The 14,501-nt window shown below is 49.1% G+C and overlaps 1 protein-coding gene across 1 annotated transcript in view; it reads right to left on the bottom strand.

Annotated features, from left to right (window-relative positions):
• Positions 1 to 1,573: 1,573 nt before the first annotated feature.
• TGM2 (transglutaminase 2) overlaps positions 1,574 to 14,501 on the bottom strand; it is a 71,745-nt gene continuing 58,817 nt past the window's right edge. Inside the window, exons 10-14 of the mRNA XM_087928685.1 lie at positions 12,975 to 13,214; positions 11,640 to 11,888; positions 4,689 to 4,849; positions 3,322 to 3,458; positions 1,574 to 1,746 (exon numbers count right to left, since the gene is read on the bottom strand). Of these exons, the coding sequence (XP_087784811.1) occupies positions 1,590 to 1,746; positions 3,322 to 3,458; positions 4,689 to 4,849; positions 11,640 to 11,888; positions 12,975 to 13,214 (944 nt within the window). The 3' untranslated portion in view covers positions 1,574 to 1,589. The remainder of the gene's footprint in view (positions 1,747 to 3,321; positions 3,459 to 4,688; positions 4,850 to 11,639; positions 11,889 to 12,974; positions 13,215 to 14,501) is intronic.

The following is a 14,501-nucleotide window of genomic DNA, read 5'->3' on the forward strand; positions in this document are numbered from 1 at the left end:
TGACCTCTTGTACTCATCCTGTAGACCACCAGAGCTGGGAAAAGGCTGGTCTGGATCTTCTCAACTGGTTTTTCTTAGTTGGCCACCCATCCCTGACCATCTCTGTCTGTTCCTTCATCCACCCACCCACTCATCATTTGTGCTTGTCTTGCCCATCTCTGGGAGTGTTGCTGAATGGTGCCAAGCACCTTCCTTGATAAGGAAGCCAAAACATTTGGGTTGAAGGACCCAAACACCTACCTACCCCCACATACACCCCAAGAGATACACAACTATCCCCCCTCAAAAAATCAAGAATTTCCCCTTCTTCTTCTTCCAAGTAGGGGGGTGGAAGTCATGTAAAACAACATTCTTGAGATCTAACTCAGCATTTGTCAAACTTGGTCCCTTGAAGATGGGCGTGGACTTCAACTCCCAGAATTCTGCTGGCTGTGGAATGCTGGGAGTTGAAGTCCACCCATCTTCAAGTGGCTGAGGTGGAGAAACCAGGTTGCTTTGGGGAACATGGTTGGCCAGAAGCTCCAAAGGCTGGTACTTCTTGGTCAAAGAAGTGGTGCCAGAAGTGTACTTCAGGGCCACCAGAGATGAGCCATCATGTCCTGACGGAAACATCCATCGATGGGCCAGCAGGCAAACCCAGGAGTTTCCTGCTCTGAGAAAAGGAGAGACCTCTCAACGATAAGCCATTGGAGTGCCTTAGGGGTTGTGTAGTCATACAAGCGATGATGGACTTCTTTCATGCCAGGAGTGTGCCATCGTAGCCAAAGCTTGCTGGTGGGGAATAAAGGAAGAGGGAGATGGCAAGGTTGAATGGACCAGACTGATGGTTCTCCCCAACTGACCTCACTCCTCTTTCCAGGAGTTGCCATGCCGGGGGAGATCTTTTCATTCTTGGATGCTTCTGACCTCTGGTGGGACATGAGGATGGGGGAAGCCGAGGGTCTTCTCCTAGGGGAGGTCTTCTCCTAGGGGTCTTCTCCTAGGGGCGGTCTCTGGGTCCTTCTCCGGAGGCTTTCAAAGGCTACCAACAATTGGAAGGGCAGTCGGAGAAGAACCTTCTGATCGGTAGCGTCCAACCTTGGCATCTTTCAACCCTGTGAACTTCAACTCCCAGAATTCCCCAGCCAGCTTTGCTGGCTGGGGAATTCTGGGAGTTGAAGTTCACTAGTCTTGAGGTCCATAAGTCTTAAAGTTGCCAAGGTGGGACCCTCCCCTGCCCTAAGATAATCCCTCCCCTTCAACCTGACCTCGCCTCCCGGCAATCCCAGGTGACCAGAAATGGCGGCCAACACCCGGAAGGGGCGGTCCTCCCATGCGCACCTCCGGAGTAGAGGACTCGCAACCCCTCCCCAATGGCAACGCGTCAACTCTTGGGCGTTCGGGGTGCCCCCCAACCAGCTATGAGGCAGGGCAGCGTCCCAGGGCCGGTCTCTGGGGGGTTGTGGCAGAAGCATAGAAGCATCTGGGGGGGGGGTGTAGCTACAGGTGCAGATAGAAAGAGACCCCTGCCCCCCCCCCCGGTATCTGGGAGGGTCTCCTGGAGTCGTTGGCTTTTTCAATCGGGGGGGGGGTAGGCGATGATTCTGGTTTTATTTGCGCAGGGGGGCGATGATGACATTCCGGTAGCCCTTCACCCCTTTCAGTTGGTCGCTTTCGAAATCCACCACCAGCTTCCGCAGGCCGGATTGTTGGGGTACGAAATCGATCCTCGCTTTCGCTTCCTCCCCAGGTTCGACGGGCGTATCTCTGGAGCAGGAGGGGGAAAAAGAGACATTTCCTGGCCGTGAGGACAATCCGCCCGGGGAACGGCTGACCTCCCGAAGTTGGGAATGATCTAAGACCGGAAGGCCTTTCAGAAGAGACGGGAGAATCCTGGGTCTAAAGTGGGACAGGGATTCCTGCTGAAGAGGCAGTTCGATAGATACGGTAGAGATGAAGATGGATGGATGGAGGGAGGGAGGGAGGGAGGGAGGGAGGGAGGGATGGATGGATGGATGGATGGAGGGATGGAGGGAGAGAGGGATGGATGGATGGAGGGAGGGAGGGATGGAGGGAGGGAGGGAGGGATGGATGGAGGGAGGGAGGGATGGATGGAGGGAGGAGAGGATGGATGGATGGATGGATGGATGGAGGGAGGGAGAGAGGGATGGATGGAGGGAGGGAGGGAGGGAGGGAGGGATGGAGGGAGGGATGGAGGGAGGGAGGGAGGGAGAGAGGGATGGATGGATGGATGGAGGGAGGGAGAGAGGGATGGATGGATGGATGGATGGATGGAGGAGGGAGGGAGAGAGAGGGAGGGAGGGAGGGAGGGAGGAGAGATAGATAGACAAACAGGCAAACAGACAGACAGACAGATAGATAGATGATAGATAGATGATAAGATTTTGTAGACATGAAGATAGATAGATAGATAGATAGATAGATAGATAGATAGATAGATAGATAGATATTGTAGACATGAAGATAGATAGATAGATTGATAGATAGGTAGATATCGTAGACATGAAGATAGATAGATAGATAGATAGATAGATAGATAGATAGATAGATAGATAGATAGATAGATAGGTAGGTAGGTAGGTAGGTAGATTTTGTAGACATGAAGATAGATAGATGGATAGATAGATAGATAGATAGATAGATAGATAGATAGATAGATAGATAGATAGATAGATAGATAGATAGATATTGTAGACATGAAGATAGATAGATAGATGATAGATTGATAGATAGGTAGATATCGTAGACATGAAGATAGATAGATAGATAGATAGATAGATAGATAGATAGATAGATAGATAGATAGATAGATAGATAGATAGATAGATAGGTAGGTAGGTAGGTAGGTAGATTTTGTAGACATGAAGATAGATAGATAGATAGATAGATTGATAGATAGGTAGATATCGTAGACATGAAGATAGATAGATAGATAGATAGATAGATAGATGATAGATAGATAGATATTGTAGACATGAAGATAGATAGATAGATGATAGATAGATAGATATTGTAGACATGAAGATAGATAGATAGATAGATAGATAGATAGATAGATAGATAGATAGATAGATAGATAGATAGATAGATAGATAGATAGATACCATAGAGATGAAGATGGATGGATGGATGGACAGAATTTCTATGGCTAAAGGAGGCCATTTGTGAATCCAGTCACATTTGATTTTATGACTTGATTTTTAAATCTGGACAGGTTCCCATGAGGTCATCCAGTCCAGCCCCAGCTTCGAGCAGGACCCCCAACAAAACCCACCCAGGCCAGACGGCCATCTGAACGTCATTCTGAGAGGTCCCACTTACAGCGCCTGGACCTTCTGTCCCTCAGTCAGTCCGGCCCCCTCCATCATGAAGATGCAGCCGGTCAGCGGGGTGGGGAGGGGGTTGGTCAGGGTCAGCTCGGCCACCAGTTTGCGCTTCTGCATCGGCTCGCCCAACACCTGCAGGTCGGAAAGAGGAAAAGCAGCGCCCTCAGTTCGAATTCTGGCAGGGACTCCTTGACTTATGACCACATTGGAGCCCCAGATTTTCTGTTGCTAAGCGAGACAGCTTAATATTATTTTATCAATTTATAATATAAAATACAAATATACAAAAGATAATAAGGGAGGGAGAAGGGAAGGGAAAAGTGTAAGGAAAGGGAGAAGTAGAATAAGGTCCATGCAGTCCCCAACTTAGAACGGTTTGTTTAGTGACTACTCAAAGCTACAACGGCACTGAAAAAAGTGACTTATGACCGTTTTTCATACATGGATGGATAGATGGATGAATAGATGATAGAGACAGATAGATAGATGGATGGATAGATGGATAGGTGATGGATAAATATAGATTGATGATGGATGGAGGGATAGATAGATAGATAGATAGATAGATAGATAGATAGATAGATAGATAACAGATGGATAGATAGATAGATAGATAGATAGATAGATAGATAACAGATGGATAGATAGATAATAGATGGATGGATAGATAGATGGATGGATGATTGATAGATGATTGATAGATGGATAGATGATAGATGGATAGATAGATGGATAGATGGTAGATGGATAGATGGATGATTGATAGATGATAGATGGATAGATAGATGGTTAAATCAATAGATGGATAGATGGATAGATGATAGATGATAGATGATAGATAGATGATAGATGGATAGATAGATGGTTAAATCGATAGATGATAGATGGATAGATAGATGGATAGATGGATAGATGATAGATAGATGGATAGATAGATGGTTAAATCAATAGATGATAGATGGATAGATGGATAGATGATAGATGGATAGATAGATGGATAGATGGATAGATGGATAGATGATAGATGGATGGATACATAGATAGTAGATGGATAGATGGATGATTGATAGATGATAGATAGATGGATAGATAAATGATGGATGGATGGATGGATAGATAATAGATGATAGATATATGGTAGATCTGAATAGATAAATGATAGATAGATTAGGATGAATAGATAGATACATAATAGATGATAGATGGATGGATAGAGATGGATGGATGGATGGATGTGAGCTCCGAGCCTTCCCAATGGTTATTGCAGCCCCTGCCCCCCTCTGCCTGAAGTCCCTGACCCCCCATCTTCTCCTCGTGGAAGGGACCCTCCTTCCTTGCCAGGTCCTCCCCAAAGTGTCTCACCCGGATTTTGATGTCGGGGTTCTTGACGTGGAAGTCCCGCACCTGGAGCAGGATCTTCTGATTCTCTGCCTGCTGCAGGACCGCCGTGACTTTGATCATGTTGTCCGCAGTGAGGCAGCCAGCGTATTTCTCGTAGAGGATGCGCAAGGGCACCGACTTTTCTGCAGAGGAAGACATGGAGGGAGAATCGTCAGAATCCGGCTCGGCTTTGACGCTGGGAAAACGTTGCGTGTCGTTGGGGCTTCATAGAGATACGTTTTTTTTTCCATGCTGTTTTATGGTTTGATACGTTGGATATTCATGGAATTGTTGTTACAGTTCATTGATAGGTTGTTTGCTTGATTTAGACCGAAGAGGCACCTTTAAGACTTGTGGACTTTGACTCCCAGAATTCCCCAGTGTTGTGGTCCGCCGGCAGCCTGCAGAGACGGCAGCAGACGGACAGTGGGGAGGAACAGGGACCAGTCCTGGAATTTGGGGAGGATTGGGACGATGGATCTGCATCCAATACAGAAATGGGGCGAGGACCATCTGGGAGTTGTGTGCTGATTCTCGAGCCAGATGAGTCTGGCAGCAGCAAGGCAGAGGAACCAGGGGAGCCTGTTCCCAGTGCGCGTGTGCACAAAGCTGCCAGAAGGCAAGAACAGTTGAGATAAAAGGGGCGATTTGGGAGTAAGGCTGGGAGGTGATTGCCCCTCCCATAAGACACCAAGGAGGAGCAAAGGGACGTGAGCCTTTGCAGGAAGCAACTTTGTTCATACTGGTTGGTTTGAAACCTGAAGCTCCATGTTGAATTTTTGCTCCGTTTGGCCTTGTATTGGCAGCATTTCAAGGGAGATAAAGGTGGGTGCTGATCAGAGTTATCCCGAAGGACTTTGCCAGACTTCCACAAGACTCTTTACAAACTATTTTGGGACTCATTACGGGCTGTGAATGTCTGAAATTCCCAGACGTTGAAATAAAGAAAAAAGGGTTGGGGGACTAACGTGTGTTTGTTAGTATCTTAATAAGCCTTGGTCAGAACACTCAGCCAGCACCTTCAACCTTGGGAACTTTAAGACTTGTGGACCTCAACTCCTAGAATTCCCCAGCCAGCACCTTCAAACTTGGGAACTTTGGGGATTATATACTATTATTATTTTTTGATGGTTTGATCTGTGTCTCTTTTATGTTTTATTATTAAATTTATATGTCTCCCATATAAAGCGACTCTAGGCGCTCCCACAATTGATTTCTTAAAACAACGTACAGATAATTTACAACATACAACCATTCATTTAATATCCGTTCACAGTTACAATGGCACTAAAAAAATAAAGTGAATTACGACAGGCCCTTGGCACTTACAACCATCGCAACGTCCCCATAGTCACACGCTCAAAACTTGGGCGCTTGACAAGCAGTGTGTATGCACCATCGTGGTGGTAGCATCCCAGGGTGACGTGAGCCATGTTTGCGACCGCCCCAGCCATCTTGCCAAAAGCAAAAATCAATGGGGAAGCCAGATCTGCTTAACATACCTCATTATTCCCTTAACAATTGCAGCTGTGGTAAAATGCTACCGGTTTGGCCCGGTTCACCCGAACTGTCCTTCCACGCACCCCTGCGCTTTTCTGTTCTTTATCCTCTCAACTGATTGGTGCCATACAGTCTCAGCTGGTGTTTGGAAAAACTGTGCATGCATTGATGATCATATGACTGAATGGGCTTGGCTTGCTGACTGGGTGTGGCTTAGTGGTCATGTGACTGGCTGGGCATGGGCTGGGCATGTAAATATTGTAAACATTTATGTAAATATTTATTGTTTTATTTTTAAAAAAGAGCAACTTTCACCCCAAATCAGGCAAAGCAGGCAGGCAGATTGAGTTGCTCACAGAATCACAGATTCACTCAGAGATCTACCCTTCTGCTATCTGCTGCCTGAGTCTGCGCTGAAAAATAGAAGCTAGGAAGGTTCAGCTCTGCTTTTAGATTAGTTAGAAAGCAAGAAATCTGACGGTTTCCTGCTGTCTAGCTAATCTAAATCTCCCGGCACAGCTGATCGTTGGAACAGCTGATGATCGGGAAAAAAAATGGAAAAATAGCAACTTATCAAAAATTAGGTGAAGGCACAATGCAGGCAAGTTGGATGGTGTGCATGCCAGGTAAGGAGTAGGCGGGGTGAGGCCAGCCAGTGGTGCAATTTGCCGGCTCTCTGAACTGTGCAGAATCATAACAACCGGTTCTATAGAACCGGTGTGACCAGGTAGAAACCCACCGCTGCTGCCGGACACTAAACTGACTCTGGATGCTGCCTAATACAACTGAGATAATGAAAAGAGAAGCCAAGGACTGTGAAAGATGTAGAGAGGAAGAAGGTCCAGGAATCCCTGGCAAAATCCTACGGATTTCCACCAGAAAATCCCCCCTTGGGTTTCTTCCTGCACCTCACAGCTTCTTAAGACATTTGCTCCGTCAAAGCAGCTGCAAAGGAGTTTTAAATGCAATGCATTTAATTCGTGGAGGTCAATCTGAAGTCAGAGCAGTTTCCCTGCTCTACCTACATCCCAAAATAGCTGCACGCAGGAAGATCTGAGCTCCCCTTGGAGTGGGGGTTGCAGCCCTTCCCAGCTATGGAAAAAAACACGTCATACTTTCCTGGAGAGAAAGACAGAAAGAGAGAGAGAGAGAGAGAGAGAGAAAGAGAGAGAGAGGAGGATCAGCCTTGCCCAGAGCCTCTCTCTTGGTTCATCCAGCTTTTGATTCCAAAAGTTTTCTGCAGAATCTGGACTTCAGCCGCAAGCTTTATCCAGAGGAAGGACTTCTATTCCTAAGATGTATATTGCCTGTCCTTCCATCTCTGTTGCTCCCCAGGAGCTGAGCACAAATTCCTGTAATACGGAGAGCTGAGAAGATACCTCTCCCCTCCCTGTCTCTCTCTGTGTGCATATCTCTCTGTCTTGTTCTCTCTCTCTGTCTGTCTCTCTGTCTCTCTGTCTCTCTCTCTTTCCCCTCTCTCCCCCCTCTGTCTCTCTGTCTCTGTTGCTCTCTGCCTCTGCCTCTCTCTGTCTCTCTCCCCCCTCTCCCCCTCTCTGTCTCTCTCTCTGTGTGTGTCTGTCTGTCTCTCTTTCCCCTCTCCACCTGTCTCTATGTCTGTCTGTCTCTCCATCTCTCTCCCCGCTCTCCCTCTGCCTCTCTCTGTCTGTCTGTCTGTCTCTGTCTCCCTGTCTCTGTCTCTCTCTTTCCCCTCTCTCCCCCCTCTGTCTGTCTCTCTCTCTCTGCCTCTGTCTCTCTCTGTTTCTCTCCCCCTTTCCCCCCTCTCTCTGTGTCTGTCTGTCTCTCTTTCCCCTCTCCACCTGTCTCTATGTCTGTCTCTGTCTCTCCATCTCTCTCTCCCCTCTCCCACTCTCCCTCTGCCTCTCTCTGTCTCTCTGTCTCTGTCGCTCTCCCACACTCCTCCTCTCTGTCTCTGTCTGTGTGTGTGTGTGTGTCTCTCTCTCTCTCTTTCCCCTCTCTCCCCATCTGTCTCTCTGTCTCTCTCTCTGTTTCTCTCCCCTCTCTCCCCCTCTCTCCCCCTCTCTGTCTCTCTCTGTCTCTCTGTCTCTCTCTCTCTGTCTGTCTCTCTTTTCCCTCTCCCCGTCTGTCTCTATGTCTCTGTCTCTCTCTTCCCCCTCCCTCTCCCTCCCTCCCTCCCTCCCTCTCCCTCTCCCTCTGCCTCTCTCTGTCTGTCTGTCTGTCTCTGTCTCCCTGTCTCTGTCTCTCTCTTTCCCCTCTCTCCCCCTCTGTCTCTCTGTCTCTCTCTGCCTCTGTCTCTCTCTGTTTCTCTCCCCCTTTCCCCCCTCTCTCTGTGTCTGTCTGTCTCTCTTTCCCTCTCCACCTGTCTCTATGTCTGTCTCTGTCTCTCCATCTCTCTCTCCCCTCTCCCACTCTCCCTCTGCCTCTCTCTGTCTCTCTGTCTCTGTCGCTCTCCCACACTCCTCCTCTCTGTCTCTGTCTGTGTGTGTGTGTCTCTCTCTCTCTCTCTCTTTCCCCTCTCTCCCCATCTGTCTCTCTGTCTCTCTCTCTGTTTCTCTCCCCTCTCTCCCCCTCTCTGTCTCTCTCTGTCTCTCTCTCTCTCTCTGTGTCTGTCTCTCTTTTCCCTCTCCCCGTCTGTCTCTATGTCTCTGTCTCTCTCTTCCCCCTCCCTCTCCCTCCCTCCCTCCCTCTCCCTCTCTCTCTGTCTCTCCCCCCTCTGTCTCTCTGTCTCTGTCTCTCTCTTTCTCTCTCTGTGTGTGTGTCTCTCTCCCTCCCTCCCTCCCTCCGAAAGAAAGAAATGAAAGTCGCCACGATGTAAAAAAAAAAATGTCGAGACTCTGGAAAGAGTGCAGAGAAGAGCAACCAGGAGGATGAGGGGACTTGGAGGCTAAAACACACAACGAACGGTTGGAGGAACTGGGCCTGGCTAGTCTGGAGAAGAGAAGGACCAGGGGAGACAGGAGAGCATCTTCCAATAGTTGAGGGGCTGCCCCAGAGAGGAGGAGGAGGAAGGGGGTCCAGCTATTCTCCAAAGCATCCAAGAAGGCAGGACAAGAAGCAACAGATAGAATCTGAACAAGGGGAGAAGCAACTCAGGAGGAATTTCTTGGTCGTGAGAACAAGGAACCAGTGGACCGACTTGCCTTCAGAGGTTGGGAACACTCCGACACTGGAGGTTTTTAAGAAGAGGCTGGACAGCCATTTAGCTGAGATGAAATAGCGTCTCCTGCCTGAGCGGGAGGCTGGACTAGAAGACCTCCAAGGTCCCTTACAACTGCGTTATCCTGTCGAAGTAAGGAAGGGAGGAAGGGAGCAAGCTTGGGCCCCATGTTGGCACTCTTTTGCAACGCCCGGAAGGCCTGATTGGGCCAGGATGGGTTGGAGCCCATCAAGTGGCTCTTTTGACTGACTGATTGTTGTCAGCCGACGTTTAATGATTTCTATTTTTCTATTTGGTTTCTATCTTTGTAAGCTGCCTGGAGTCACTCAGGGTGACTCGGGAAGCCATATAAATTTTCTTAAAAATTGGGGGACATGATAGCAGCGTTCCCATATTTGAGGGGCTGCCCCAAAGGAGAGGGAAGGGGTTAACCTATTCCCCCACGAGAATAAGGTAAGCAACAGGTGGAAACTCATCCAGGAGCGAAGCAACCTGAAATTAAGGAGAAACTTCCCAACAGGGAGGACAGCTGACCAGTGGAACTGCTTGCCACTAGAAGCTGTGGGTCCTGCATCACTGGAGACTTGGAAGAAGAGACTGGACAGCCATTTGTCTGGAATGGGGCGTCGGCTATTCTGCCTTGGGAAGAGGGTTGGACTAGATGACTTCCAAGGTTCCTTCCAATCTTGCTATTCTGCAATTCTACATTTTTTGGGAAGGGTGGGGGCAGGTGCTGATGCTGACCAATCCATTACTCCACCCACCCATCTCAATCCTGTCTTTTTCTCAGTCTCCAAGGGATGGCCCTGCAATAGTTTTGCAGCGGGAAACAACTTCCCGAGGCAGAAGTCCAGGCATAGACAAAAGACTTATTGCAGTGCCTCTGTAAACCCGTTTCCAAAGACACAATGACAACTGCTTAACTGCACAACCCAGGCAAGGGTGGGATCCAACCAGTAGACTGCAACTGGTTCGGTGAGCATGCGCTCTGCGCGCATGCAGTGCTTTCAAGCTCACCTTCGGCTGTGTGTTAAACAGATGACCCGTGGTATTGTGTGAATTAACTGTGCTGGAAAATGTGGATAGAAAGCACCAACTAGATCCTGGCAGGCAGGTGGGCTCGACAGTTTGATAATCAGAGTGAACTGGTTCGCTCGAACCAGGCCCAAGTGGACCCACCCCTGAACCCAGGGACACAAACTGCGAGCAACCTAGAACAAGCCAAGTCCCCCAAAGGCCAGAGAATTTCCAGAAGGCTTTGCTGGCTGAGGATTGGTGGGAGTCGAAGTCCACAAGTCTTAAAGTGGCCAAGGTTTGACCCTTACTTGTCAGGTGCCTTCACAACTGTGCTAACACGCCACCCATTTGGCACACAAAGTGAAGCCCGCTCAGACGTCGGAGCCAAATTCGCCATCAGCCCCGTGGACACCCTGACCCACATCTCTCTCCTTTGCCTCTCCTGTCCACCTCACCCCATCCTGAGGATGATGGACGAGCAAGCCCGACTGTCACCTGTTCGAGTCCCTCCTGTGGGAAGAGGGTATGAATGTATATAATTGTGTTAGAGACGCTGTACGTGGAAATCCTGGCGTCAACTCACCCAGTGTTACTGATTAAGAGCCTCCGAAATCCTTTAAACTGACTGAAACATGAGAACTAAACCCTGATTTCGGATTAAAAACCCACAGAAGCAAACACACGAAAGTCAATTAACACAGAGTAAACATAATTATAATACTCTCAGTTGAAACAAAGAGACCGGATCCATTTCTCTTCACTTAATTAAACCCTTCTCTGGCTCGACATGTACCTACTTCCACAGCCCTCAAGGGTCACCCCAGAACCGGCCCGTGAAGTACCCAATTCCACTCCACCTCAAGACCCACCCAAAGGACAAGATCCCCATGCAACCATCTCTCTGTAACCCCCTCCTTCTCTTTTTTTCGCTGACCCGCCGGGCAAATCTCTTTGCTTTGGGGAATAAATAAATAAATGAGATTCAAACTTTGTTCCTACTGGTTCTATGAAAGAGCACCTTTGCATGTGCACCTAATGCACCGTTCGCAGGTGCTTGCAGTGCTCAAAAAACGCCCTCTGTGTCAGCGCTGGTGAGCTGAGATGGTGTTTTTTTAGCTCGCCACTCAAATTTTCCGCTACCGGTACATTCGAACTGGTCCGAACCGGTTTAAATACCACCCCTGGGGAGAAATATTTCCCCTTTCCTAAAAGCTGTCTGGATTTCATTTGGATTTATTCCTGTGCCATCCCCAGCCAGAGTACGATCCTTCTCATGCTACCTGCGTTGGGCTGCAGGTTGACATTCAACAGGTCCTTGTAGCCGCATTCGGGGCCCAATTCCCCATTGTAGCTGGCCGTCGCAGCCGAAATCCTCAGCCGGCAGAGCCGCTCCTCAGGGGTGTTGTTGTTGATGACCACAAAGACGTCGAAGTCGCACCCGTTGTTCATCCCCTCAGAAGCCTTGATCCTGAGGGACAAACCTTCCTCTTGCGGGGTCTGGGTCTTCTCATGCTTCTCCTCCTCCGAATCTGCAGCCAAAAGAGGAGCAAGGAAACTTGGGAAATGTCCTTTTTGGGGGTGTTTCCTCAGGGGTGGGCTTCAGCGGTGGGATGCTACTGGTTCGGCTGGTAGCGGCGATGAGCAGTGGAAACCGAGCCAGTTCTCTCCGCCACTCTGGTGTTTGGCCCACCTGCCCACCCAGGTTCCCCCGCTCACCTTTATCTGCTGCTTTTCAAAGCGTAGCTGCTTTTTCGCGGCACGGCCGAGTGCCGCGCGGCAGCTGCTGAAGTGACCGGGAGAGTGCAGGCTCGCAGGAGGGGAGTTGGAACACCTCTGCCCCGAGCAAAGTGCGCGTTTGGCACAGGCAAAGTGTGTGCACACGCACAAAGCACGCCCACCACTGAACCAGTTGGTAAAAGTTTTGGAATCCTGCCACAGGTGGGCTTCAAAAAATTTTTTAGCAACTGGTTCTCTGCTCGGTTGCTGGGTGGGCGTGGCCATGGTGGGTGGGGCCTAATCGGACTCCTGCGCTACGACAGAGGGGGGATATTTACACCTTCTCTGGGGTCCGAGGCTTTCCTCAAGCCTCCAGGAGGGCAGAAATGGCCTCTCCTGTGCTCCGGAGGTCCTCTGGAGGTCTTCCCGTGGGCCCTGCACTTACCTGGAATCCAAAACAGGCCGCATGGAGACCCTTGGGAAGGATGGGGCAGGGCGTGGCGTGGCGTGCAGGGCCAGCCAGGGTTAGGATTTGCCCGTTTGTCGAACCGACCCTAAAATGACCTACTTCTTTCCCAGAACCAGGGCGAAGCGGTCGCAGCCCACCCCCGGGGTAGCCAGAGGGCAGTTCCTCTCCCTCCACCTGCGCCAGAGGAACGCTGCCCAAACCCAACTGATTTCTAAAGAGGTTGTTGTCTTGCTGATGTTTCCTTGCTCAAAATTATATCCAGGTAATCCCGGACTTACAAAAGTCATAAATTCGTTCCTGTGGACGTGGGGAGCCCACTTCAGGATCGGCGTGAGTTATGACGTAATTCCAGGCTCAGCTACAGTGGCCTTTCCTGCTGGGATGAGCTCAAGGGTGCCCGCCCGATTTTCCCCACGGCCCCTCCGAGTACCTTCGCGGTGCTTGTAGGTGTGCGTGATGTCCTCTTTGGTGTCCTTCCCCACACTCTTGGTGCTGATCTTCTTGCCCACCAGGTTGGGGTGCAGGGTCTTCTTCCGGGACATGTCGCTCTGGAGCATCAGGTAGGCAACACTGGCGTTCACCTCGGCAAACACAAACTTCGCATCGTACTTGAAATCCAGTTGTCCATCCTTGACAGCTTTCACTGGAATTGGCCCGCAGCAGTAGACTCCTGAGAAAGGAGCGCATAGAACATAGTACGACAGAGTTGAAAGGGAACTTGGAGGTCTGCTATTCCAACCCCTTCCTGGAGCAGGAGACCCTACCCCATTCTGGACAAATGGCCGCCCAGTCTCTCCTTAAAAGCCTCCAGTGATGGAGCAGCCACAATTTCTGGAGGCAAGCGTCAGGGTTCCAGGCGTTACCCCCAATTAAACCAGGAGTCTCGAGCCAAACTTCCAAAACTTCAAACGGATTTATTGGGAGTTAACATGTCTGGAACTGCCTGGGTGTAGCCGTCTCTGGGACACATCATTCATTGTCACCTTTGACCCTGGTTTCCCCCTCTACCCCCTGGGTGTATCCTAATTCATATTCTCCAATGGGACACCTCCATAGTCCAGAATCCTCAATCATGCTCTCCAGTTAGAATTTTGCACAGCAGAAACTTCAGTCACCTAGTTACTATCTTTGAAAACATTCGTGGAATGCACTTTCAGTTTCCAAGCTGCTGCACTGCTCCCCCCTCCCTCCCTTTTTCTTGGCAACTCTAAAAAGACTGTAGAAATATTTTATGAGTTAACAGCAAGCAGTTCCACTGGTTAATTGTCCTCACTGTTAGGAAGTTTCTCCTTAATTCCAGGTTGCTTCTCTGCTTGATCAGTTTCCATCCCTTGTTTCTTGCCCTGCCTTCAGGGGCTTTGGAGAATAGGTGGACCCCTTCTTCTTCTTCTTCTTCTTCTTCTTCTTCTTCTTCTTCTTCTTCTTCTTCTTCTTCTTCTTCTTCTTCTTCTTCTTCTTCTTCTTCTTCTTCTTCTTCTTCTTCTTCTTCTTCTTCTTCTTCTTCTTCTTCTTCTTCTTCTTCTTCTTCTTCTTCTTCTTCTTCTTCTTCTTCTTCTTCTTCTTCTTCTTCTTCTTCTTCTTCTTCTTCTTCTTCTTCTTCTTCTTCTTCTTCTTCTTCTTCTTCTTCTTCTTCTTCTTCTTCTTCTTCTTTTTTTAAATAAAGTTCGGGGCACTCCAGCGGCAAGCACAAATCAAAGCTTCGCGGAGATGAGGCTTCGGTCTGTCGCCGAAGAAGCTCAAACCGGAAGTCCAGATGGACCCCTTCTTCTTTGTGGCATCCCTTGAGATATTGGAACACTGCTATCATGTCACCACACTATAAAAAAGATGTTGAGGCTCTAGAAAAAGTGCAGAGAAGAGCAACCAGGATGATGAGGGGACTGGAGACTAAAACATACGATGAACGGTTGCAGGAACCGGGCCTGGCTAGTCTGGTGAAGAGAAGGACCAGGGGAGA

This window comes from Pseudonaja textilis, chromosome 3, assembly GCF_049901715.1.
Source record: "Pseudonaja textilis isolate UNSWEBS1 chromosome 3, rPseTex1.2, whole genome shotgun sequence".
NCBI lineage: Eukaryota > Metazoa > Chordata > Lepidosauria > Squamata > Elapidae > Pseudonaja > Pseudonaja textilis.